This window comes from Mytilus edulis, chromosome 9 (assembly GCF_963676685.1).
Source record: "Mytilus edulis chromosome 9, xbMytEdul2.2, whole genome shotgun sequence".
Taxonomy (NCBI): domain Eukaryota; kingdom Metazoa; phylum Mollusca; class Bivalvia; order Mytilida; family Mytilidae; genus Mytilus; species Mytilus edulis.
This window is the reverse complement of record NC_092352.1, coordinates 69,090,578-69,118,462: the sequence shown is the minus strand read 5'-3', so window position 1 is coordinate 69,118,462 and position 27,885 is coordinate 69,090,578. Positions and strand designations below refer to the sequence as shown.

The 27,885-nt window shown below is 32.0% G+C and overlaps 1 protein-coding gene and 1 long non-coding RNA gene across 2 annotated transcripts; one reads left to right on the top strand and one right to left on the bottom strand.

The window, feature by feature from the left end:
* Positions 1–117: 117 nt before the first annotated feature.
* Positions 118–26,079, bottom strand: LOC139488897 (uncharacterized). Its single transcript, XM_071274859.1, has 9 exons — positions 26,030–26,079; positions 25,626–25,753; positions 24,993–25,135; positions 23,120–23,242; positions 20,580–20,693; positions 8,822–8,974; positions 7,978–8,186; positions 2,207–2,362; positions 118–1,286 (listed from the first exon to the last, which is right to left on the bottom strand). The coding sequence occupies exons 1-9, from the start codon at positions 26,069–26,071 to the stop codon at positions 1,122–1,124; spliced, it is 1,233 nt and encodes a 410-aa protein (XP_071130960.1). The 5' UTR covers positions 26,072–26,079; the 3' UTR covers positions 118–1,121.
* LOC139488875 (uncharacterized) lies at positions 10,663–20,224 on the top strand. Its single transcript, XR_011656105.1, has 6 exons — positions 10,663–10,848; positions 12,449–12,545; positions 14,146–14,242; positions 15,843–15,939; positions 17,540–17,636; positions 19,237–20,224. It is a non-coding gene; the product is annotated as an uncharacterized lncRNA (long non-coding RNA).
* Positions 26,080–27,885: the final 1,806 nt, after the last annotated feature.

Genomic DNA, 27,885 nt, shown 5'->3' with positions numbered 1-27,885 from the left:
GATTGGCTTATTTTAAAATAGGTCGTCAATCATTTGCATATCATTATAAATTCATAAGTTCTAGTTCACTCACATGTGACCTCTGAGCGGGTTTCGTCAAATCTCCCACGCGACATATCAGAAACAGGGCGTTTTCGTTTATATTATTACTAAATTACAAGATCTTTTAAAAAAGTGTGTCAATTTTGAATTTAATGAGATGCGTTGAATTCTGAATATCACATGTGATGTGGTAGCATAGATCATCACACACCTTCATACAGTTGATAAAATGAGTTCAGCTCTTTTATACTCTATTTTGAGAAAATATTAATTTGACCCCTTTTGACACTATATAAAAAAAATCAAAACACTTGGCCACACACTTTAGCGGAAAAAAAAATTCAATGAATATATAGTGGTGTAGTTTGACATACCCTTATTTTGGTCATTAAGAAGCTTTATATTTCCAGAACAAAGGAAAAATTGATTAAAACGTTCATCTGACTTTTACGGAGCTATCCCTGTACAGCGTTATGTACCGTAGGATAAATGTATGTTTTGAACCATATGACAAAAACCAATAGATATTTCATTCATCAATAGCCGGGAAGTTTTACACTCCCACCTAGGAGTCTACTCTCGTACTCGGAAGAAGAAGATGCATGCATGTTGTTCTGTTCTGTTCTGTACAGGTAGCTTCCTCCCTTGTATACATTGTATCAGAGCACTCCCACTTGGGATAAAGGATATTAACTTGTAAAATAAGTTAGCTGCATTATATAATAGAAACATTGAAGTGTTTAATAACAATAAGAAAATAAACACATGTATATAAACATGAAATCACATTGAATTGAAATCTTCTATCAATATTTCTTGGTGTAATCCGTTGAATTTTAATCCAAGTCATTTAAAAATCGAATGTCTTACAGATAATCTAGTTTCCATATGTTATACAACAAACTGACAATTATAGACATTATATATTTAAAACTGATAAGCACTGTTAAACAGTCAACAAGAGTACTCATATCAATACACAAACATTTACCAATATAAAACTGAGTCGAGTAAGCAACAGATGTTATGATTCTAGGAGCACACACCTAACAGTTGACCTACTCAATCAATGTTCCTTTTTAAAACAGTCCGTCTTCTATAATCTGACATAGCTTCTTGTAATCTTCCTCAGTATTGTAAATGTTTGCTGTAATTCGTAAATAGGTGTGTTCTCCAAATATTACAGGATAAATAGCAATTTTGTTTCTGATGATGTTATCCACGATCTTGTTTTGTTTGCCTTCCTAAAAAAAATAATATGTTTAATATTCCATTTAGATTCAAGTTTTGGTATTGTGAGAAAATATCATATTGTTTTCGTAAAGAAATACGAGTGATAAATTTTGTCTACAGGGTTAGTGAAAATTTACGTTTATCTAAGATCATCTAGTAACAAGTAGTTATTATTGAACAAACTATTTTAAGAATTAAACAGAGAATATTAATGAATTCAGCGATGAACTACATGTAGTTCTTATGCCTGTTTGAAGCATTTCCAGGGATAAGTTTACAAATATCATAATCGTAAATCCTCAAGAATTTGATACGATTTCTTGCGTACTTTTCCATACATGTTGGGATATAAAACACTATTGATTCTGGTAAGGGTGAAGGTCTTATGGGATTAATTCTTGTCAGATTTTTATGAAACTTATATAGGTTTATATCAGACTTTATGTCTCTGACGAGTTCGTAAATCATTTTCTTTGAATACTTGTATTATAAGGAAATTGTATCGTTAGCGCTCTTATGTGTATAATTCTTGTCAGTTGTGTTTTATATGAAACTTATATTGTAGGTTTATATCAGGAATTTATTCGACGAGTTTGAGAATCATTGCCCATTAATTATTTTTAAAAGAGTTATTCCCCTTGGAAATACTAGCTATATGAAACAGTGATTGCTCTCCTGTGTACAATTTTTGTCAGATTTATGATACTTGTATTATAGGTTTATATCAGCAATATCTTAGACGAATTTAAAAGTCCGTGCCGATCAATTATTTTTTTAAACAGTTATGTCCCTTAGAGATAACAATTTTAAAGAACAAGGAAAGTGTATTTTTTAATTATTCATCTTGTAGCTTCGATAAATATGTGCAACGCGGGGGACATTGTTTTTTTTTCTTTATTCTATAACCGAAGTTTTATTAAGATGTACATACGTCTGTCAATTGTTCTTTTTGCTGTGGTAGTTGAACAAGTCTCATAAATGGGGGCTCCATTGATTTCGGTATGTTTAAGGTGTTTGTTTTCCATGCAGAGGTTAACATACTTGCAGCTTTCTCTAGCAATGGGGCTGCATAGTTGTGTATCTTTTCCTTTAAATATAAAATGAAATCATTAGTTAAAAAAGGCCTTCTTTTTCCTTTTTTGTAGAATTTGGATTTAAAAACGCGTGCATGACCTCTTTTTGATTCTTTCAAATTTATTCACAACTTGTAGAGGCATTGGATAATCAAGAGCTTGTTATATTATTCAGACATCTTTTTATAGGTGACGATTGTATATGGATCTCTGAATTGAATGAATCTTTATTGCATTAGCAACAACATTGCTCTAGCATAATACAAGGTAAATACATATATGTCAAATATGACAGAATACAGAGAACAATTAAATAAATTAAATAATGCAGAGATAACTTATAATAACATGAATAACATATTAACTGATAATTTGCGATCTTATTTTCCATGCAGCTTTACGATAATTACATAGTTTTTTAGTTAAGGTTTTTGACCCAGCTTAGCTTGTAACAGAAAAAATAGCTTTCGTATATTTGGCCATGAACAATAATACTTTGGCGAAAAAATACATTTAAGTGTCCTATATGCAGAACAAATCAACACAAAGTGATATTCATCTTCAATATTATTCATTTTTACAACATCTACAAATACGATTGACTCTAGGATATTGTAAAGCGACCTGTTTCTAAATATAATTTCAAGCTTCAACTACGTAGTTTTGTAAGTATATTTGTATTAAAATCATATTGTAAATAATTCTCCATACAAAAATCTAGTTTGAATCATTTTAAATATAGATAGACAGTTTTTCACAAGTATTAATATTAGCATACCAGCTTTGATAATATTGACCGTTGATACGTGATTTAATAAGGTTAAATGACACATTTATGTGATCTTGGTTAATCTAGATAGATCTTTATTCTCATTAACTAAATAACATAGTTACAGAGATGATAACGACGTTACGCACGGTATTGGTGCCACTTAGCGTTACACGACGTTCCTAATAAAACGACGATTTTGACGTTGTTCCGCGGAAAGTTTCAAACGTTGAGCAAAGCGCATACCGCATAGTCTGCTATAAAAGGTCCCGAAATGACAATATAAAACAATACAGATGAGAAAACTAACTGCCTAATTTATGTCACAAAATGAACGAAAAAGTCTGTTTTGTATATTTTTTGGCATTTTTTATCTTCGAAATGTTTTAAAACTTTTTAAAAAACTTAGTTAGATACTATGAGTGAAACAAATGCAGGACAAATCTGAGGCTAACCTCTTAACTCTCAGACGAGCGTGCTTACAACATATCACATTGGCTGTCTTTGCTTATTTGTGTATTACCAGTTTCTTCTATTTCTTAAAATTATGCAATGTTCTCTCTGCCAGAAGACGTCTCCTATCTTTGCTAGTAAAATTGTAAATATTTCGTTTCTTGTTTTCTGTCTCTTATCCCCAATTTCACGTTTATATATGGTTGTTGTTATTTGGTAATTTCGCTCCCTCAATTTACGTTAATGTTCAAATGCTTCTTGAGTTGTCTTTGATTATGTGAAAGATGTAGGTAGCATATCGCCAGCTATTTTCCTTTTCATTATCTTATTTTATCAACACTTTAATCCTGGGACTATTATACTAAAGTTAATATAATAGTCCCAGCATTTGGTTTTATTTAATTTTTCTTAAACAGTGACTTATACTTACATTATAATTCATATTATTTATTTTAAAGTATAAGTAAGTCAACAATCTTAATAACATCAATCCCGATTTTATGGAAATGTTAAAAATAGCATATTTTCAAAAATCTCTAACAAAAAAATTTGCATCAAGTTTGAAAAAGAAATACGTGCTCTTATGCTGCCGTTGTCAACTTTCAATGATTAACGTTGGTTGGGGTCCAAATTATTTTTTTAAAAAGAAAATGTTTTCATTGATTACAATTTTGAAATCAGGATTATTTTACCAGGCAAATAATTACGAAAATTCATGTTATGAAGGAATTTTCACATTTTGTACATAAATCAGGCCGTTAGTTTTCTCGTTTGAATTGTTTTACATTTGTCATTTCGGGGTCTTTTATAACTGACTATAAGTTAAGGGTTTTGCTCATTGTTGATTGCATATAGACACTTTTATTTGGTCTTATACGGCCGCATCTTCTACTTTATCATGAAAATGAGAACGGTGAATATGTATTGCTTTGTTTTTGCTGTCGGAAACATATTTTTCGAGCTATCCTTTCATCTGATATGTTTTCACAAACTCAAGCTTCAAAAAAGGGTAGGCGATCAACTCTTTTTATAATGTTTGAAATTATAGAATTTGGCAAAGTATGTAAAACTCTTACACAGACCAATACAAGTTCCTCTCAGATAACCAGCAGGTCGAAATGCGATTTTGATTAATACAATTATTTTTATTTGACTAGATATGTATTTTGAAGTAACTGCTATATGTGCATGTTCACATATTGATCAGTGTTTTCTCAAGCGAACAACTATGGACCAGGAATGAATTTCATGTTCTTGATTTCTATGTAGCTTTCATCAGCATATAACTGAGTATCGGTTTACACTAAATATTCTTTGACATTTTCTTTTAAAACCGTTTCCAAACTGATTATTTTTATGTTTTCGGTTTCAATCTTTTTGGTTTCGTTTTTACATTGTTTTACAAGTATAATCAAAGCACTAAAGTACTGAACATCGGATGACCGCAAGTTCTTGTGAATGGTCACAAGCACTTGTCTCAGAAAAAAAAATCACATTTCTATACCTGAAACTGAGGTTTATGTACAGAGATATATTTTTTTCTGAGACAAATTCGTGCGTGGATGATGAATAAATGACAGGGAAATCAACCTCACTGCGTGAATAAATATTATATTATATTTATATAATATTTTTCCCACAAAACTTTCTTGTTATTTTCTTCCGCATGCATTAACATAATTTGTTTGTACGTAATTATGCATAGATTTTAATGCATATAAATATTTCTAACGACAAAATACAATCGTATTACTAATTTCTGTTCTTATGAGTATTCATTGAAGAAACGAATTTATAACAAGCGATAAGAAATAATATTTTGCACTCGATGATATCCGTGTATTTATACGATCGGTTACCAGTCAAAAACGAAAGTCAAATCTCTATGGGAATGATACATCGGAATGCCCTCACGGTCATCGCGATGTAAAAATCAATATCCAAGCTATGTTTTGTGGCGTTCTGCGAAGATAAAAAACGGTCTACTTTACACACAAAAAAAATCTGCACACAGCAGATTGATTGGTTGAATTTTTTTCTCAAAAGAGTTGGGAGTGTCTGTAAATTAATACCTTGGATCTAGCTGCTACATGTTTGTGTGCCATACATCATATATGTCGGACAACTACTCGTTCTCTTTCGTTCTTTCTCAAATTATGCCAAAAGAAAAGTTTCAATTTCAATATACTAGTTTCATCACATGCATATGTACCAGCAAATTCTGTTGGAGATTCGAGAAAATAAACTTCATTCTGCCACACTTCGTCTAAATGTAATAACCTTATTTTTCAAACACATATTGCTAGGTTGATGACTAGGGATTATTCTACTCACAGTAGATGAAAAAAATGATCATAAGCTATACTGAACACAAGTATTTTCTCTGATAAAACTTTGGTTAAATGAGTCGATGCGACAAAAAAAATGGTTGCACGTTTTACTGAAATGTTTACGACTAAGACGTACTTTTTCTCATAAGACTTTTGTGAGAATTTTCATTCATGTGTATGGCTTCGAATCTTTTAAAAGAAACGTTAGGAATAACAGATACTATCTGGTTGAGGAGGATATTTAAGATATCACTTTTGATCGCATTTTCTTTTTCAATGTATCTTGCTTTTACAAAGTGGGAGTGTGGTCATTAGTAAGTTATCTCTTTGTTATAGCCTTGTCTTTATGAAGTACCCAAGTTAAATATTTCGACATCTTATATCCTTGAAACAATGCAGATCTATATTTAAATGCATATTAAACGGGAACTTCATTTTATATAGATCAGACCATTTCATGAAATTATGTTATGCCAAATATGCAAGAAAAGTCGTATACAAATTAACGTTATTATAACGCGAACGTCAAATTACGGTTACGGGGACATGTCATTGGACATCTTAGATCGTTTCGGAATTTCTAGCTGCAACTCAAACAAATATACATATCATATCATTTTAAAGGAAATAAAATGTATTTTCCATTCATATCAGATAACAGGTGTTAAAATTTTGAGATATAGTAGAATTTCGTTTGATAAAAAGCCTCTGAATTATTCTTTGTGCTATTTTGTCCATCGGGACATTTTATTGGACACGGGAAAAATGACGATGTTTTTAAAATAAGACAGCAGTTACATAATGATGACTTCAGATAGCTTCTTCAGGACATGTATAATATTTCTGATATTATTGAAATCCATTTTCGTCCATTATGTCTTATGAAAGTGAAGACAGAAAGTTTTTTTATGGGTTGAGCAGGTAATTGGGACATTTTTTCTCTTTTTTATTTAAACTCTTCTGACGATCTTCCTTCTCTTACCGTTAAAAACGTCTATTAATTCATTTAACGTTAAATGTATACAATACAGTTTTAAAATTTTAAACCATTCTACTCACTAATGAATCCGCACTTGGATTTCAAAGACGCACATAAAACAAAATTGTAACAGCGGGACACCCTTGAAATGACGTTATAGGCATCCAAATGAGCAAAGTTTTTCATTAAAAAATAGACAAAGCACAAAATCATCTATTTTATTGATTTCTATGGCTTTTTTCCTTTCGAATGATATGCATAACATGGATATTTGTTGTATAGGATAAGAGCCTGAATTTGAATAACCCGCCTTCTAACCCATATTTCCAAAGTGACACCAATATCGTGCGCAACGTCAATATATACAATACAACATATTTTGCATGTGTGAAATATACATAAATAAATGTAGTTTAACCAGGAGGACAGACTTTCACTGATATATAGTTTATAAATCTACACAATTTTTCTAGTAAGACAGTATTGACTGTAGTGAATACATTTTTAAATTTAAGAATATTAACATTTGTACAACTATAATGTGGTAAATATTTATATCGTTCTTTTTTGAAAAAAGGACAAGACATTACATAATGGAATTCATCACCGATGTCAGCAGATTCACAAAGGTGGCATAGCCTCTCGGGTCTTTAAACATTTTGCCACCTCCCTGTCTCCACTGGCAAACGATATATAATTCAAATCTAAACTAAACAAAAGGTCTCTTACATTGGATGCCTAGTAATTTGTTTTGCCATTAGATGCATCTATGCATAAAAATTTATATACATCATACCCAATATTTGGTTGGTCCTTGATTAAATGCAACCAAAATTTAACAGTTCTATATTTTCTTGAAATACACAACGGGAAGTGTCCGAGTTCAACACATAAAAACAAAATTGGTACAGTTTATTGACATAAACGATTATGAACATATTATTCTACTTCGTTGGCCCGATGAAATTCTTCATGACTGACTAAAACGGTTTTGAGATATTAACCTTTCCTAATTTAATACCTAAACAAAATAATAAAAAAAAGCAACAATTTGAAAGCGAAACAAAATGTTAAGCAATTTATTATACATGTACTTACATAACCACCAATGTCTGAATAGAATTTAATAGCTTCCGGTACAACACAGAAGACACTTGTATCACGTGTGCCCTGTGTATGGAACATATTGTGGAACCCCTCAAAATAACGAAATGATGTTACGAGCGGTTTCACCCAATCCTTGTGAATTTTCTTCATATAGAGAAATCCACATCCTCGCGGGCAGTAGAACCATTTGTGAAGATTTTCTTAAAGAAAAAAACATACGGTATGTTTTTAATGATTGGTCTTTTTTAATTTGTTGTATAGCTTTAACCCTAAAAGAGAAACGAAAGATAACAGAGGGACAGTCAAACTCATAGATCGAAAACAAACTGACAACGCCATGGCTAACAAATAAAAAGACAAATAAAAGTACACAAGACACATCAGCTCATAAACATAATTTTTATCACGTGACAGTGACGTCATCAACGTTTTTCATAATTTATCGCGGCATAGAATTAAATCATAAGGAATGACTATAATATTGTTTCTGTTTATTCGAAATAACATCAAAAATGTGGTGCACACTTTAAAATAACCCGCCCGCTATGTTTCTTCATAGACGGAAAAAGATAATTACGTAAATGCATATGATAGTACTAAATAAAAAAAGTTTTACTAATTAAAAGTATAAAAATAGTTACACAAGACTTGTACGGGTCAAATATGAATATTTCAAGGTCGCGAAGGTCAAATTGCATACAATATAATATTCACGTCTTTTTCTTGACCAACATTACTGTATAATAACTGTTTAGTTTTTAAATTCAACTATTTAGGAAAATTAAAAAAAAATCGTTTTATTACCTTTATCTAAAAAGACTCTGTTATTATTTACCTGTATAAAAGTCTGCGTTAAGCTCTCGAAGATTCAGTGGAATTTGCCCAAGCGCATGAGCACCGTCTATCAGGCTGAGAACTCCATACTCCTTGCAGAGTGGAATCAATTTCTCTATTGGCAATCTTACAGAAAGTGGACTTGAAATATGTTCTATGTTATGAAAAAATGTCAAATATTGTAATCACCAACTTAAAGGTTATCTAAAATCTAAAAGAATTAATTTAACACATTAGATAGAATTATGACTGAATCAGCGTTTAAACGTCCAGTGGCAAATATCACATGCATATCAGGAATATAGCAATGTCATATAACGACATATATGTGCAATGTTAAACATTATGAGGCAACTGGACGACTACATGATTAATTGTAAACTGCTTTGTTGGGTTGTCAACTTGATGTCTTATTGACGTATTCTGAACATTGACTTTCAATCATAATTATCCGTCTTATTTAAATATATATATATACTAGAACACACCCGTGACTGATATATAACTATGCGTATGCCTTATTTTAGTATTGGTATTGTCATCTGATAGAGTCATGCCGATTATAACATGTATAAGGTGCACATTTTTCTCTGCTTTCAAGATTTTTCTGTTTGAACCCGTCGACCTGGAACCTATCAATTATTGGTAATATTAATAATTTGGAAAACAAAAGGACCTGGAATGGAGTATTTTTTACTCAACAGTATACAGCAAAATTCTAAATACACTGTTTGGTGGTGCGTCTGTCAGATGCGGAACGTACAGATAAGGTAATAGGGGTAAATTCAGTAAATAAATATACGTCATCAGGGACCGCCCATTTAGGGGAGAGCTTTCTGTCTAAAAGTGAAGTCATGTGCTCTTCTGATTGGTAGATAATGTTTGTAATAAATATTTTATGGTAGATGGATCAAAACTAGAGTTGAAAAAAAAAAAAAAATAAATGCTAAATGTACTATTTTTTTCCCCTACAGGGTTGAAAAGTAATGGGGGTCAGTATAGGAATTCAGTGCGAATCTACATTGTTTGTAAACAAGGCCATGTGAATGCCCAAAAATGCCGCATGACCCTATGTTTTTATTGTTGCAAAAGATAGGACTACATTTGTACTTTCATGAATGATATATGAAAGTTTTTAATTTCTAAAGGTAAATCAGGTATAAATTTATTTCCACACATAGATTAGCATTAAAGTCAATGGGAGATTTTTTACTGAATTTACCCCTATAGGAAAATATGCACTTTTTCACTGTACTTGTCCAAGGCCACACAATAATCACAAAACTCATTTCCGGTAAATGTTAATGTAATGGAAGGATTTTGGAACCTTTTGAAGTTGCTTTTTACACAAATTTCTATCTTTAACTGCGGCTATCCAGGATGCACTCAGTGTACTGTGAGAGAAGCATGGAGTATATGGTAAAAATCAGTTTTTATGTCCAGATTGAAAGAAACAATAGAAATTACACTTGAAAGTTATGATATCAATGAAAGTCATAAATATTCACCCCATTTACATCATATTTTGCACATATTTCTCCTCATAATGTATAAAATCATATGAAAAAAATGGATTACCTCCCTTTGACATAGTGGTTTTTTTTATAGCTGTATTCCCCATGTTAAGTTGTAGAACAAGTGTTTAATAAGCACTTTTCTAGTATTTGAACACTCGAATAATCTAACCGCATGAAGGTATTCATTTATTTTTACATAACGCATTGCGTTTCTTTATTTAAAGAATATACTAGACAACTTTTCATGATTACATGTCCTTCATCTATGAAACAAGTGTTGAAATGTTTGTAATTGGATTTTTATATTAAATAATGGCTTTTAAATATTCTAAATTGTTACTTGAATCTCCCAAATGTAAAGTTTGGTTATACCTAATCTTATTTTTTCATATTTGGCACTTTTTTCTACTTCAGTTCTGGCTGTCTAGTTTTGGCGAAGAATCCATCCTGATGTTGGGGTAACAGGAATTTCTGCAGAGTGATTGTCAATGACATTTTGTGAAATTTACAAGTAATTAAAACACAGATTTAGTATAATGAAACATAATTGTTGTTTTATTTGGTATGAAACTGCTTAAAAAAGCCTTTGAAAAGTCTTTTTGTGGTCTTTTCATGGTATTTAATCAAAAACCTCCATATAAGGAAAAATCTAACTAAGAGTACACCAAGACTTTAGTTTCTAGATGTACTTGCAATACTGGTCAAAGCAAACACAGAAAACAATTCATATTTATTAAACATAGTATTTTACACCATTCTTTTAAAAACAGTCAATGCGCAACTTTATATACCAAATATACATTGGCCGCAGTATGGGCTGTAGTATAAATTTTGCTCTATCTTTACAAATTCAGCATTTATGAAGGTTGTATTGAAACTGGAACTTGGAAATTGGATACATTACATGTTTATTACAAAAAAAGTTGGAAAAGAAGTAAAAAAGTCCCTTATATATAGGGGTAAATTCAGTAAATAAATATACGTCATCAGGGACCGCCCATTTAGGGGAGAGCTTTCTGTCTAAAAGTGAAGTCATGTGCTCTTCTGATTGGTAGATAATGTTTGTAATAAATATTTTATGGTAGATGGATCAAAACTAGAGTTGAAAAAAAAAAAAAAATAAATGCTAAATGTACTATTTTTTTCCCCTACAGGGTTGAAAAGTAATGGGGGTCAGTATAGGAATTCAGTGCGAATCTACATTGTTTGTAAACAAGGCCATGTGAATGCCCAAAAATGCCGCATGACCCTATGTTTTTATTGTTGCAAAAGATAGGACTACATTTGTACTTTCATGAATGATATATGAAAGTTTTTAATTTCTAAAGGTAAATCAGGTATAAATTTATTTCCACACATAGATTAGCATTAAAGTCAATGGGAGATTTTTTACTGAATTTACCCCTATAGGAAAATATGCACTTTTTCACTGTACTTGTCCAAGGCCACACAATAATCACAAAACTCATTTCCGGTAAATGTTAATGTAATGGAAGGATTTTGGAACCTTTTGAAGTTGCTTTTTACACAAATTTCTATCTTTAACTGCGGCTATCCAGGATGCACTCAGTGTACTGTGAGAGAAGCATGGAGTATATGGTAAAAATCAGTTTTTATGTCCAGATTGAAAGAAACAATAGAAATTACACTTGAAAGTTATGATATCAATGAAAGTCATAAATATTCACCCCATTTACATCATATTTTGCACATATTTCTCCTCATAATGTATAAAATCATATGAAAAAAATGGATTACCTCCCTTTGACATAGTGGTTTTTTTTATAGCTGTATTCCCCATGTTAAGTTGTAGAACAAGTGTTTAATAAGCACTTTTCTAGTATTTGAACACTCGAATAATCTAACCGCATGAAGGTATTCATTTATTTTTACATAACGCATTGCGTTTCTTTATTTAAAGAATATACTAGACAACTTTTCATGATTACATGTCCTTCATCTATGAAACAAGTGTTGAAATGTTTGTAATTGGATTTTTATATTAAATAATGGCTTTTAAATATTCTAAATTGTTACTTGAATCTCCCAAATGTAAAGTTTGGTTATACCTAATCTTATTTTTTCATATTTGGCACTTTTTTCTACTTCAGTTCTGGCTGTCTAGTTTTGGCGAAGAATCCATCCTGATGTTGGGGTAACAGGAATTTCTGCAGAGTGATTGTCAATGACATTTTGTGAAATTTACAAGTAATTAAAACACAGATTTAGTATAATGAAACATAATTGTTGTTTTATTTGGTATGAAACTGCTTAAAAAAGCCTTTGAAAAGTCTTTTTGTGGTCTTTTCATGGTATTTAATCAAAAACCTCCATATAAGGAAAAATCTAACTAAGAGTACACCAAGACTTTAGTTTCTAGATGTACTTGCAATACTGGTCAAAGCAAACACAGAAAACAATTCATATTTATTAAACATAGTATTTTACACCATTCTTTTAAAAACAGTCAATGCGCAACTTTATATACCAAATATACATTGGCCGCAGTATGGGCTGTAGTATAAATTTTGCTCTATCTTTACAAATTCAGCATTTATGAAGGTTGTATTGAAACTGGAACTTGGAAATTGGATACATTACATGTTTATTACAAAAAAAGTTGGAAAAGAAGTAAAAAAGTCCCTTATATATAGGGGTAAATTCAGTAAATAAATATACGTCATCAGGGACCGCCCATTTAGGGGAGAGCTTTCTGTCTAAAAGTGAAGTCATGTGCTCTTCTGATTGGTAGATAATGTTTGTAATAAATATTTTATGGTAGATGGATCAAAACTAGAGTTGAAAAAAAAAAAAAAATAAATGCTAAATGTACTATTTTTTTCCCCTACAGGGTTGAAAAGTAATGGGGGTCAGTATAGGAATTCAGTGCGAATCTACATTGTTTGTAAACAAGGCCATGTGAATGCCCAAAAATGCCGCATGACCCTATGTTTTTATTGTTGCAAAAGATAGGACTACATTTGTACTTTCATGAATGATATATGAAAGTTTTTAATTTCTAAAGGTAAATCAGGTATAAATTTATTTCCACACATAGATTAGCATTAAAGTCAATGGGAGATTTTTTACTGAATTTACCCCTATAGGAAAATATGCACTTTTTCACTGTACTTGTCCAAGGCCACACAATAATCACAAAACTCATTTCCGGTAAATGTTAATGTAATGGAAGGATTTTGGAACCTTTTGAAGTTGCTTTTTACACAAATTTCTATCTTTAACTGCGGCTATCCAGGATGCACTCAGTGTACTGTGAGAGAAGCATGGAGTATATGGTAAAAATCAGTTTTTATGTCCAGATTGAAAGAAACAATAGAAATTACACTTGAAAGTTATGATATCAATGAAAGTCATAAATATTCACCCCATTTACATCATATTTTGCACATATTTCTCCTCATAATGTATAAAATCATATGAAAAAAATGGATTACCTCCCTTTGACATAGTGGTTTTTTTTATAGCTGTATTCCCCATGTTAAGTTGTAGAACAAGTGTTTAATAAGCACTTTTCTAGTATTTGAACACTCGAATAATCTAACCGCATGAAGGTATTCATTTATTTTTACATAACGCATTGCGTTTCTTTATTTAAAGAATATACTAGACAACTTTTCATGATTACATGTCCTTCATCTATGAAACAAGTGTTGAAATGTTTGTAATTGGATTTTTATATTAAATAATGGCTTTTAAATATTCTAAATTGTTACTTGAATCTCCCAAATGTAAAGTTTGGTTATACCTAATCTTATTTTTTCATATTTGGCACTTTTTTCTACTTCAGTTCTGGCTGTCTAGTTTTGGCGAAGAATCCATCCTGATGTTGGGGTAACAGGAATTTCTGCAGAGTGATTGTCAATGACATTTTGTGAAATTTACAAGTAATTAAAACACAGATTTAGTATAATGAAACATAATTGTTGTTTTATTTGGTATGAAACTGCTTAAAAAAGCCTTTGAAAAGTCTTTTTGTGGTCTTTTCATGGTATTTAATCAAAAACCTCCATATAAGGAAAAATCTAACTAAGAGTACACCAAGACTTTAGTTTCTAGATGTACTTGCAATACTGGTCAAAGCAAACACAGAAAACAATTCATATTTATTAAACATAGTATTTTACACCATTCTTTTAAAAACAGTCAATGCGCAACTTTATATACCAAATATACATTGGCCGCAGTATGGGCTGTAGTATAAATTTTGCTCTATCTTTACAAATTCAGCATTTATGAAGGTTGTATTGAAACTGGAACTTGGAAATTGGATACATTACATGTTTATTACAAAAAAAGTTGGAAAAGAAGTAAAAAAGTCCCTTATATATAGGGGTAAATTCAGTAAATAAATATACGTCATCAGGGACCGCCCATTTAGGGGAGAGCTTTCTGTCTAAAAGTGAAGTCATGTGCTCTTCTGATTGGTAGATAATGTTTGTAATAAATATTTTATGGTAGATGGATCAAAACTAGAGTTGAAAAAAAAAAAAAAATAAATGCTAAATGTACTATTTTTTTCCCCTACAGGGTTGAAAAGTAATGGGGGTCAGTATAGGAATTCAGTGCGAATCTACATTGTTTGTAAACAAGGCCATGTGAATGCCCAAAAATGCCGCATGACCCTATGTTTTTATTGTTGCAAAAGATAGGACTACATTTGTACTTTCATGAATGATATATGAAAGTTTTTAATTTCTAAAGGTAAATCAGGTATAAATTTATTTCCACACATAGATTAGCATTAAAGTCAATGGGAGATTTTTTACTGAATTTACCCCTATAGGAAAATATGCACTTTTTCACTGTACTTGTCCAAGGCCACACAATAATCACAAAACTCATTTCCGGTAAATGTTAATGTAATGGAAGGATTTTGGAACCTTTTGAAGTTGCTTTTTACACAAATTTCTATCTTTAACTGCGGCTATCCAGGATGCACTCAGTGTACTGTGAGAGAAGCATGGAGTATATGGTAAAAATCAGTTTTTATGTCCAGATTGAAAGAAACAATAGAAATTACACTTGAAAGTTATGATATCAATGAAAGTCATAAATATTCACCCCATTTACATCATATTTTGCACATATTTCTCCTCATAATGTATAAAATCATATGAAAAAAATGGATTACCTCCCTTTGACATAGTGGTTTTTTTTATAGCTGTATTCCCCATGTTAAGTTGTAGAACAAGTGTTTAATAAGCACTTTTCTAGTATTTGAACACTCGAATAATCTAACCGCATGAAGGTATTCATTTATTTTTACATAACGCATTGCGTTTCTTTATTTAAAGAATATACTAGACAACTTTTCATGATTACATGTCCTTCATCTATGAAACAAGTGTTGAAATGTTTGTAATTGGATTTTTATATTAAATAATGGCTTTTAAATATTCTAAATTGTTACTTGAATCTCCCAAATGTAAAGTTTGGTTATACCTAATCTTATTTTTTCATATTTGGCACTTTTTTCTACTTCAGTTCTGGCTGTCTAGTTTTGGCGAAGAATCCATCCTGATGTTGGGGTAACAGGAATTTCTGCAGAGTGATTGTCAATGACATTTTGTGAAATTTACAAGTAATTAAAACACAGATTTAGTATAATGAAACATAATTGTTGTTTTATTTGGTATGAAACTGCTTAAAAAAGCCTTTGAAAAGTCTTTTTGTGGTCTTTTCATGGTATTTAATCAAAAACCTCCATATAAGGAAAAATCTAACTAAGAGTACACCAAGACTTTAGTTTCTAGATGTACTTGCAATACTGGTCAAAGCAAACACAGAAAACAATTCATATTTATTAAACATAGTATTTTACACCATTCTTTTAAAAACAGTCAATGCGCAACTTTATATACCAAATATACATTGGCCGCAGTATGGGCTGTAGTATAAATTTTGCTCTATCTTTACAAATTCAGCATTTATGAAGGTTGTATTGAAACTGGAACTTGGAAATTGGATACATTACATGTTTATTACAAAAAAAGTTGGAAAAGAAGTAAAAAAGTCCCTTATATATAGGGGTAAATTCAGTAAATAAATATACGTCATCAGGGACCGCCCATTTAGGGGAGAGCTTTCTGTCTAAAAGTGAAGTCATGTGCTCTTCTGATTGGTAGATAATGTTTGTAATAAATATTTTATGGTAGATGGATCAAAACTAGAGTTGAAAAAAAAAAAAAAATAAATGCTAAATGTACTATTTTTTTCCCCTACAGGGTTGAAAAGTAATGGGGGTCAGTATAGGAATTCAGTGCGAATCTACATTGTTTGTAAACAAGGCCATGTGAATGCCCAAAAATGCCGCATGACCCTATGTTTTTATTGTTGCAAAAGATAGGACTACATTTGTACTTTCATGAATGATATATGAAAGTTTTTAATTTCTAAAGGTAAATCAGGTATAAATTTATTTCCACACATAGATTAGCATTAAAGTCAATGGGAGATTTTTTACTGAATTTACCCCTATAGGAAAATATGCACTTTTTCACTGTACTTGTCCAAGGCCACACAATAATCACAAAACTCATTTCCGGTAAATGTTAATGTAATGGAAGGATTTTGGAACCTTTTGAAGTTGCTTTTTACACAAATTTCTATCTTTAACTGCGGCTATCCAGGATGCACTCAGTGTACTGTGAGAGAAGCATGGAGTATATGGTAAAAATCAGTTTTTATGTCCAGATTGAAAGAAACAATAGAAATTACACTTGAAAGTTATGATATCAATGAAAGTCATAAATATTCACCCCATTTACATCATATTTTGCACATATTTCTCCTCATAATGTATAAAATCATATGAAAAAAATGGATTACCTCCCTTTGACATAGTGGTTTTTTTTATAGCTGTATTCCCCATGTTAAGTTGTAGAACAAGTGTTTAATAAGCACTTTTCTAGTATTTGAACACTCGAATAATCTAACCGCATGAAGGTATTCATTTATTTTTACATAACGCATTGCGTTTCTTTATTTAAAGAATATACTAGACAACTTTTCATGATTACATGTCCTTCATCTATGAAACAAGTGTTGAAATGTTTGTAATTGGATTTTTATATTAAATAATGGCTTTTAAATATTCTAAATTGTTACTTGAATCTCCCAAATGTAAAGTTTGGTTATACCTAATCTTATTTTTTCATATTTGGCACTTTTTTCTACTTCAGTTCTGGCTGTCTAGTTTTGGCGAAGAATCCATCCTGATGTTGGGGTAACAGGAATTTCTGCAGAGTGATTGTCAATGACATTTTGTGAAATTTACAAGTAATTAAAACACAGATTTAGTATAATGAAACATAATTGTTGTTTTATTTGGTATGAAACTGCTTAAAAAAGCCTTTGAAAAGTCTTTTTGTGGTCTTTTCATGGTATTTAATCAAAAACCTCCATATAAGGAAAAATCTAACTAAGAGTACACCAAGACTTTAGTTTCTAGATGTACTTGCAATACTGGTCAAAGCAAACACAGAAAACAATTCATATGTATTAAACATAGTATTTTACACCATTCTTTTAAAAACAGTCAATGCGCAACTTTATATACCAAATATACATTGGCCGCAGTATGGGCTGTAGTATAAATTTTGCTCTATCTTTACAAATTCAGCATTTATGAAGGTTGTATTGAAACTGGAACTTGGAAATTGGATACATTACATGTTTATTACAAAAAAAGTTGGAAAAGAAGTAAAAAAGTCCCTTATATATAGGGGTAAATTCAGTAAATAAATATACGTCATCAGGGACCGCCCATTTAGGGGAGAGCTTTCTGTCTAAAAGTGAAGTCATGTGCTCTTCTGATTGGTAGATAATGTTTGTAATAAATATTTTATGGTAGATGGATCAAAACTAGAGTTGAAAAAAAAAAAAAAATAAATGCTAAATGTACTATTTTTTTCCCCTACAGGGTTGAAAAGTAATGGGGGTCAGTATAGGAATTCAGTGCGAATCTACATTGTTTGTAAACAAGGCCATGTGAATGCCCAAAAATGCCGCATGACCCTATGTTTTTATTGTTGCAAAAGATAGGACTACATTTGTACTTTCATGAATGATATATGAAAGTTTTTAATTTCTAAAGGTAAATCAGGTATAAATTTATTTCCACACATAGATTAGCATTAAAGTCAATGGGAGATTTTTTACTGAATTTACCCCTATAGGAAAATATGCACTTTTTCACTGTACTTGTCCAAGGCCACACAATAATCACAAAACTCATTTCCGGTAAATGTTAATGTAATGGAAGGATTTTGGAACCTTTTGAAGTTGCTTTTTACACAAATTTCTATCTTTAACTGCGGCTATCCAGGATGCACTCAGTGTACTGTGAGAGAAGCATGGAGTATATGGTAAAAATCAGTTTTTATGTCCAGATTGAAAGAAACAATAGAAATTACACTTGAAAGTTATGATATCAATGAAAGTCATAAATATTCACCCCATTTACATCATATTTTGCACATATTTCTCCTCATAATGTATAAAATCATATGAAAAAAATGGATTACCTCCCTTTGACATAGTGGTTTTTTTTATAGCTGTATTCCCCATGTTAAGTTGTAGAACAAGTGTTTAATAAGCACTTTTCTAGTATTTGAACACTCGAATAATCTAACCGCATGAAGGTATTCATTTATTTTTACATAACGCATTGCGTTTCTTTATTTAAAGAATATACTAGACAACTTTTCATGATTACATGTCCTTCATCTATGAAACAAGTGTTGAAATGTTTGTAATTGGATTTTTATATTAAATAATGGCTTTTAAATATTCTAAATTGTTACTTGAATCTCCCAAATGTAAAGTTTGGTTATACCTAATCTTATTTTTTCATATTTGGCACTTTTTTCTACTTCAGTTCTGGCTGTCTAGTTTTGGCGAAGAATCCATCCTGATGTTGGGGTAACAGGAATTTCTGCAGAGTGATTGTCAATGACATTTTGTGAAATTTACAAGTAATTAAAACACAGATTTAGTATAATGAAACATAATTGTTGTTTTATTTGGTATGAAACTGCTTAAAAAAGCCTTTGAAAAGTCTTTTTGTGGTCTTTTCATGGTATTTAATCAAAAACCTCCATATAAGGAAAAATCTAACTAAGAGTACACCAAGACTTTAGTTTCTAGATGTACTTGCAATACTGGTCAAAGCAAACACAGAAAACAATTCATATTTATTAAACATAGTATTTTACACCATTCTTTTAAAAACAGTCAATGCGCAACTTTATATACCAAATATACATTGGCCGCAGTATGGGCTGTAGTATAAATTTTGCTCTATCTTTACAAATTCAGCATTTATGAAGGTTGTATTGAAACTGGAACTTGGAAATTGGATACATTACATGTTTATTACAAAAAAAGTTGGAAAAGAAGTAAAAAAGTCCCTTATATATAGGGGTAAATTCAGTAAATAAATATACGTCATCAGGGACCGCCCATTTAGGGGAGAGCTTTCTGTCTAAAAGTGAAGTCATGTGCTCTTCTGATTGGTAGATAATGTTTGTAATAAATATTTTATGGTAGATGGATCAAAACTAGAGTTGAAAAAAAAAAAAAAAAAAATGCTAAATGTACTATTTTTTTCCCCTACAGGGTTGAAAAGTAATGGGGGTCAGTATAGGAATTCAGTGCGAATCTACATTGTTTGTAAACAAGGCCATGTGAATGCCCAAAAATGCCGCATGACCCTATGTTTTTATTGTTGCAAAAGATAGGACTACATTTGTACTTTCATGAATGATATATGAAAGTTTTTAATTTCTAAAGGTAAATCAGGTATAAATTTATTTCCACACATAGATTAGCATTAAAGTCAATGGGAGATTTTTTACTGAATTTACCCCAATAGGTAACAGGTGAATATACTATTGGTATCGGTGTCGGACTCGATCCGGAACTTCTTAATTATTGGCAATATTAATTACGTGGAAAACAAACGGGCCTAGAGTGGTGTAATTTTTAATTAACACCATTGTACTATATTAGTTATATATAAAGTTGAATTCTTTGATTCATCGTTTTTACGTGATGACGGCTGACAAATTGGACCTCGTAATTTTAGTATTATAGATATATATATTGTTTTAACCAAATGCAACATTTATGTACATACATCTTTTGAATTTTTTCTTTGTTTTAAACTCTATTACACATGTTCAAGCAATACAGAACTTATTCTTCTCATAATTGTCTTACCTATTATAGCAATTTTTACATTTTTGTTCTTGCTGAAATAACTTCTAAAAGACTCTATTACGTCGTTCTCGCTTTTAATGGGGAATTCAAATGAAAGAGCGTGTGTTTTGACACCTGCAAATAAAAGTATAAAAATGTATTTAACAAGTGAAACTGCGAGCTACAGTAACTGCTCACGGATGATAGCATTACTCCTCGGTTTACAGGAAGTTGCTGAGTGATGAATCTGAAAACGCATAAAACAGTATAGCTCTGACTTATACATTTGTATCAACCCTTGACCACCGTTAGTTATTCTTTTCCGATCATTTTTCTCGATAAACCGAATGACACCCATGAAGAGGGTGAACGAGCAGATTGTTACACAATCTACGGTTTCATCATGTAAGCTACAGTATGTGTTATTTAATTTATTATTTATTGATTAAATTTCAAATTAAAAAAAGTTATGACGTCATGTACATTATTACAGACTAGGGGAATAGCTCTGGTAGCATGGATGGAGGCGATTACATACGGACATATAAAAACACATCAGCTTCCATTTCTACATTTTAATCAGACAAAGATGACTGTGGCACAGTGGCGGATCCAGGGGGAGGGTTCCGATGGTTGGACCCCCCTTTTTTTTGGACGATCAATGCATTTGAATGGGGACATATAGTTGGAACCCCCCCCCCCCCCCTTTCTCCTGGGTGTGGAACCCCCCTTTTTAAAATGGCTGGATCCGCCCCTGCCCACAAACAAAAATACAAGTTACTGACAAAAGGGGAACAGCTTTCTCTTCAAACAGAAACATAATTTGACCATACATACTGATATGCAACAACATAACAACCATCCAAATTTTAAATAAAGCGCACAATTGAGCGCGTGTCTTCGTGAAAGGTAATAAAGTAACTATGCATAATATATATAGAATAATAGGTAGTTTCGTTTTTGATACTGACTATATCATGTGTAATATCTAGACGAGTCCGTTATAGTCAGTATCAAAAACGAAACTACCTTTTATTCTGTTTATCGGTTATTATGACGTCAAACAATGTTTTGCATAATATTTTCAGTGATACAGCCAGTGCGTTGATACTCGAAAATATTAGGCAGTAAAATATACGAATTACTGATAAAGTAAGGGTATTATACATATTTTGACCAGCTCTTAAGACGAGTAATGTATTGCACATGTGTATCATCTTTGACCATGCAACCTTATATTCTGAATGCTAAACATGCTCTTTACTCGAGTATTGTATTGCACATGTGTATGATTTTAATTATATTTACCGTGTAACAAATACTAGTATACCTTTACACTCTGAAGTTTTACGTGCTTTTCACACATGTATTGTACATATATTGCACATGTGTTTGAACTTTTACCGTCTGACAAATACTATATCTTTACACGCTGAATGTTTAACATGCTCTTTACATGTGTATTGTATTGCACATGTGTGTGAACTTTTAGCGGGTTACAAATACTATAACTTTACACTCTAAATGGTTAACAAGCTCTTCACACGTGTATTGTATTGCACATGTGTATGATCTTTGACCGTGCAACTTTATATTTTGAATGTTTAACATGTTCTTCACACGTGTATTGTATTGCACATGTGTATAATCTTTGACCGTGTAACAAACACTATACCTTTACACTCTGAATGTTTTACGTGCTCTTCACACGTGTATTGTACAAGTAGTGCACATGTGTATGAACGTTTACCGTCTGACAACTACTATATCTTTACACTCTAAATGTTTAAAAGAGGGACGTAAGATACCAAAGGGACAGTCAAACTCATAAATCTAAAACAAACTGACAACGGCATGGCTAAAAATGAAAAAGACAAACAGAAAAACAATAGTACACATGACACAACATAGAAAACTAAAGAATAAACAACACGAACCCCACAAAAAACTAGGGGTGATCTCAGGTGCTCCGGAAGGGTAAGCAGATCCTGCTCCACATGTGGCACCCGTCGTGTTGCTTATGTGATTACAAATCCGGTAAATAGTCTAATTCGGTAGGTCACATTCATGAAAGGGAAGGGGATTGTAGTTACGACGTAAGGAACATATCCGATATCATTTGTGAAACGGTTATTCCATAACGGTCAACCAACTCGTGATGGCGTCCGTAAAATTTACGAAGGGATGATTTCAACTTCACCATTTGGAACTCGTGGTTTTAACATGCTCTTTACACGTGCATTGTATTGCACATGTGTGTGAACTTTTAGCGGGTTACAAATACTATACCTTTACACTCTGAATGTTTAACAAGCTCTTCACACGTGTATTGTCTTGCACATGTGTATAAACTTTGACCGTGTAACAAATACTATACCTTTACACTCTGAATGTTTTACATGTTCTTCAAAAGTGTATAGTACATGCATTGCACATGTGTATGAACTTTTATCGTCTGACAAATACTATATCTTTACACTCTGAATGTTTAACATGCTCTTTACACGTGTTGTTTTTATTGCACATGTGTGTGAACTTTCACAATATTACAAATACTATACCTTTAGACTCTGAATGTTTTACAAGTTCTTCACAAGTATATTGTATTGCACAGTACGCCATATCAGTGTACAGAATAATGTCATCTGGATTCAGCTTTAACGACTTAAGTACAGTGTTGACACCTAAGTAAAAAACTAGAGGCTCTAAAGAGCCTGTGTCGCTCACCTTGGTCTATGTGAATATTAAACAAAGGAAGCAGATGGATTCATGACAAAATTGTGCTTTGGTGATGGTGATGTGTTTGTACTTCTTACTTTACTGAACATTCTTGCTCTTGCTGCTAGCAGTTATCTCTATCTATAATGAACTTGGCTCAGTAGTTTCAGTGGAAAATGTTAGTAAGAATTTACAAATTTTATAAAAATTGTTAAAAATTGACTATGAAGGACAATAACTCCTTAGGGGGTCAATTGACCATTTCAGTCATGTTGACTTATTTGTAAATCTTACTTTGCTGTACATTATTGCTGTTTACAGTTTATCTCTATCTATAATAATATTCAAGATAATAACCAAAAACAGTAAAGTTTCCTTAAAATTACCAATTTAGGGGCAGCAACCCAACAACGGGTTGTCTGATTCATCTCAAAATTTCAGGGCAGGTAGATCTTGACCTGATAAACAATTTTACTCCGTCAGATTTGCTCTAAATGCTTTGGGTTTTGAGTTATAAGCCAAAAACTGCATTTTACCCCTACTATGTTCTATTTTTAGCCATGGCGGCCATCTTGGTTGGTTGGCCGGGTCACGCCACACATTTTTTAAACTAGATACCCAAATGATGATTGTGGCCAAGTTTAGTTTAATTTGGCCCAGTAGTTTCAGAGAAGAAGATTTTTGTAAACGTTAAGGTTAACGACGACGGACGACGGACGCCGGACGCCAAGTGATGAGAAAAGCTAACTTGGCCCTTTGGGCCAGGTGAGCTAAAAATGAGTTGTCCTAAAAACTGTTCGCTCTGTACTTTTATTCATCATATGCAATCTTATAATGTCTTCAAACATGTGTAAAAAGGCATTACATATTAAGATAATCTCTTCCTCTTCTAATTCTGAAGATGATATCTTGACTTATCAGCCAGAAGTTTCGAAATTCAAAGTAGCTTCAAATTGTGTCGAGCGACTGCTATGTTACAATATCTGCATGTCGAAATTCAGATAAGATATGTCTATCGTGCCTATTTGGTCTGTGTGTGCAACCTCATAAGCAACTCCCTTTCGTCAGTTATTTTTTATTTGGCAAATTCGATGTTGATACAATAGCAAATGTGATAATATTGTCGATGAATTAAAGTAATACTAGTATATTAACTTCTAGAAGTCAGATGGATTTAATTTTGTGTCGTTGGCGTCTCTTTTTTTTTCGCAAAAAAAGCACGCTCATCAGGCTATTTTGTGTGTGTATAGATACAAATATGAAAAAATATGAAGCTCTCAGTCGCCGAGAAGGTTCACATTGCGGCTCTCGACTAATATCCCACACTGTCAATGTGTAGAAACCCCAATAAATTACGCATAGTATGTTAATCGTGCTATTCATGGTTTTTTTTCCCTCCCAAAGTATTATGGATTTACGTTTGACAAGACTTTTATAGTACTGCTGGTCCTCAAATTTTGACATGTTTATCTATTGTGTCTGTTTGTTTTGTTTTGAACATAGCTGTCAATAAAGTAGAATTCTATGCGATTGTCATACTGTGAAAAGTTTATTTTCTATGTAAGGCAATGCTGGTACATTGTCAGGAATTAATATGACAATTGGTTTCCATCCGTTTAAAGTGTTTGGTTCTTTGATTTTGACATTTGATTAGTCTGAGATACTTTCTGTTTTGAATTTGTCTTGGAGTTCTTTTATTTTAATTTTACTTATTACCTGTTGTTGTGTTCTGTACAAAAACAAAATCGTCTGAGTCTGCTTTTACAAACCCAGCTAATGCCGTTGTCGCCTCTTCAAGTTTTTTAGACTCTGTTTTATTACCCCACAAATCAGGTAATTCATACATGTCATCCATAAGCCTGAAACTCGACAACAAAATCCATGTACAGTACCACTCAAGTATTTAAGATTTTCTATATATAATATAACTTCACAAATCATGCAGATTGTAACAGTACTTTGCGCATTTAAAGATTCCTTCGATATTTCTATTTAATAAAAGTAGCGATAATGCTCATGTTATCGTAAAGATATGACTTTCAGATTAACAAAACAAGATTTTTCCATTCCTGGAATTTTATATTTTTTTATTCTTGACTCTTCGAATTTTGTATCATGAACGATCTTTACAAGTACGTTCCATGTTAGCATGAGGTATCGACATAAGGGGGTTATACTACTCAAAGTAAAATATTGCTTTCTATAAATCTATTTTACATCAAATTTGATGTGATTAAATACTTTGCATGGTTTAAACAAATTAAATGCTTGGTTTTTGTTTTATAATTAACGGACAGAAAAGTATCAAGCTTAAATACTTTGCTAGTTTCCATTTGTTTAAAAAATCACCTCCTCTGGGCCTCCTGAACTTGTTTCGGCACTGCACCAAATGCTCCATGATTCACAAAAGTTATACCTTCTTTTAAAGTGAAACCTTTTTCACGCATTTCTTTTCCGAATGAAAGATTCATTTCTTTCTGAAAAAAAAATTGAAGAAAAAAAAAGGAAAATTTAATGTAGTGTTAACCTTATGTGTATTGATTAATGATAATCTTTTCAGTAGGTAGAAACCCAAGTGTATTTATATGTAGACAAACAAAAGAATCAATATAAGACAATCATAAATTATTGTAAAATTCAATATAAAAATAAAAAGATGGGGTGAGTTTTCTTTATATGTTATCACTTAGTGTGTCTGTATTATAAACGAAAATATATGACACTATAACAAGAGTTATATATAAGATAGTTACCTGTGTTGTGATTTGTGATAAACTGCTGCATGTGCATAACATTTGTTTTTCTAACAAAAAACATTTCAAATGAACAAAAATCATCTTGTAATAATATTTCACTCTCGGATTATTTAACCGATAAAAAACATAAAATATTGAAAAACTTTACCTTTATTATATTTCGTATATAGTGCAGATTGTGTAGAATTACCTTGAACTTTTAAACTACCTTGAGTTTAGATGCCTGTTAAATTTACTATCTAGATTTTTTTCTTATCATGTATTTGCAAATATAGTGTAATTTCGTCCCATACCCATTTCGTACCATAACAAAATTAAATGTCGTACCAATTCATAGTATACATGTACCAATTTAGTTTGGTTATATATGGCATAATTAAATACATGATATTCTATATCATATGAAAGACTTGTATGGATGTCGTATCAAGTAGAAATTTTAAATGTGCATGTATACCCATTTATACCATATATACGATTTTACGTGTAGTTATAATTCTTCCATTTGACCGCCTCATTGTATGCAATTTCGTATCACATAGACAACCGATTTATTACGCATTATATTACGTTATATTTGTAAACCAGCATGCTTTATCGTGATGTATAGTTATGACATCTGAACCCCAAGGTTTGTCGTCAACCTGACTAAATCATATACATTATGGTAATCCTCCGACTTTCTCCATTCCGGAAATAAAACCCTTGTCATAGTTTGGTTTTATTAAATGTAAAAATACGCATGGACGTCCGGTCGGAATTTTAACGTAAAAAGCATGTAGTTAAATCTGTTGTTTCGCATTATGAGAGTGTCACGCTCTCTCTGTGTACAAGAACTTTTGGAGGTTGCCTGTTGCAAGGTACAAGAACATGTGTTACATCTCTCTGAGGTGGCCTGTTGTAATTTTCAAGACCCTAAGTTGAACATCTCTCTGAGGTGGCCTGTTGTAACGTTTAGGAACCTAAGTTTGTAACATCTCTCTGAGGTGGCCAGTTCCAAGTAAAAAAAAACTGTATAACATATCTCTGAGTTGGCCGGTTGTCATGTACAATAATCTTTGTAACATCTCTCTGAGGTGACCTGTTGCCAGGTACAAGAACATTTGTATTATCTCTCTGATGGGGCCTGTTGCCACGCACAATGACCTTTGTAACATCTCTCTGAGGTGGCCTATTGCCACGTACAATGACCTTTGTAACATCTCTCTGAGGTGGCCTGTTGCCAGGTACAAAAAAAATGTAACAGCTCTCTGAGCTGGCCTGTTGTAACGTTCAAGAACCTAAGTTTGTAACAGCTCTCTGAGGTGGACAGTGGCCAAAGTTTATAACATCTCTCTGAGATGACCGGTTGTTACGTACAACAACCTTTGTAACATCTCTCTGAGGTAACCTGTTGCCATGTACAACATTTGTAACATCTCTATGAAGTGGCCTGTTGCCACGTACAATAACATTTTAAACACATCTCTGCAAGGCAAAATAACATCCAATAAACAAATGTCGATGTTTTTTTAATGAATGACATAGCCCAGTTGACCGGAAGTCTATTGGTGTAATCGACGACATTGAACAACAAATTCCCATGACGACATAAAAACAATGGCATTGTGATATACTAATATTCAAATTGTGTGCACGTGGCAGTCTAATTCCCTGGCTCTTAGCCTGATCAGCATACACTGCAGAACTTATTTATTCAACTTACTAATGGTTTCTCGTTCAGAATATATATGATGTGTGTAATAATTACATCAGGATATATATGCAGCAATCGAAATTAAATGTATATAATTATGTTCTATTTAATATGCTTATCTAAATGTGCCTATTCAAAGTCAGGAGCCTGTAATTCA

Coding starts and splice junctions, on each gene's coding strand:
- LOC139488897 (XM_071274859.1), bottom strand. CDS start 26,071: ATGTTATGCACATGCAGCAGTTTATCACAAATCACAACACAG. Junction 8,975..20,579: donor TGTAAAAATTGCTATAATAG/GTAAGACAATTA, acceptor TTCATAACATAG/AACATATTTCAAGTCCACTT. Junction 1,287..2,206: donor AAAAAGAACAATTGACAGAC/GTATGTACATCT, acceptor TATTTTTTTTAG/GAAGGCAAACAAAACAAGAT.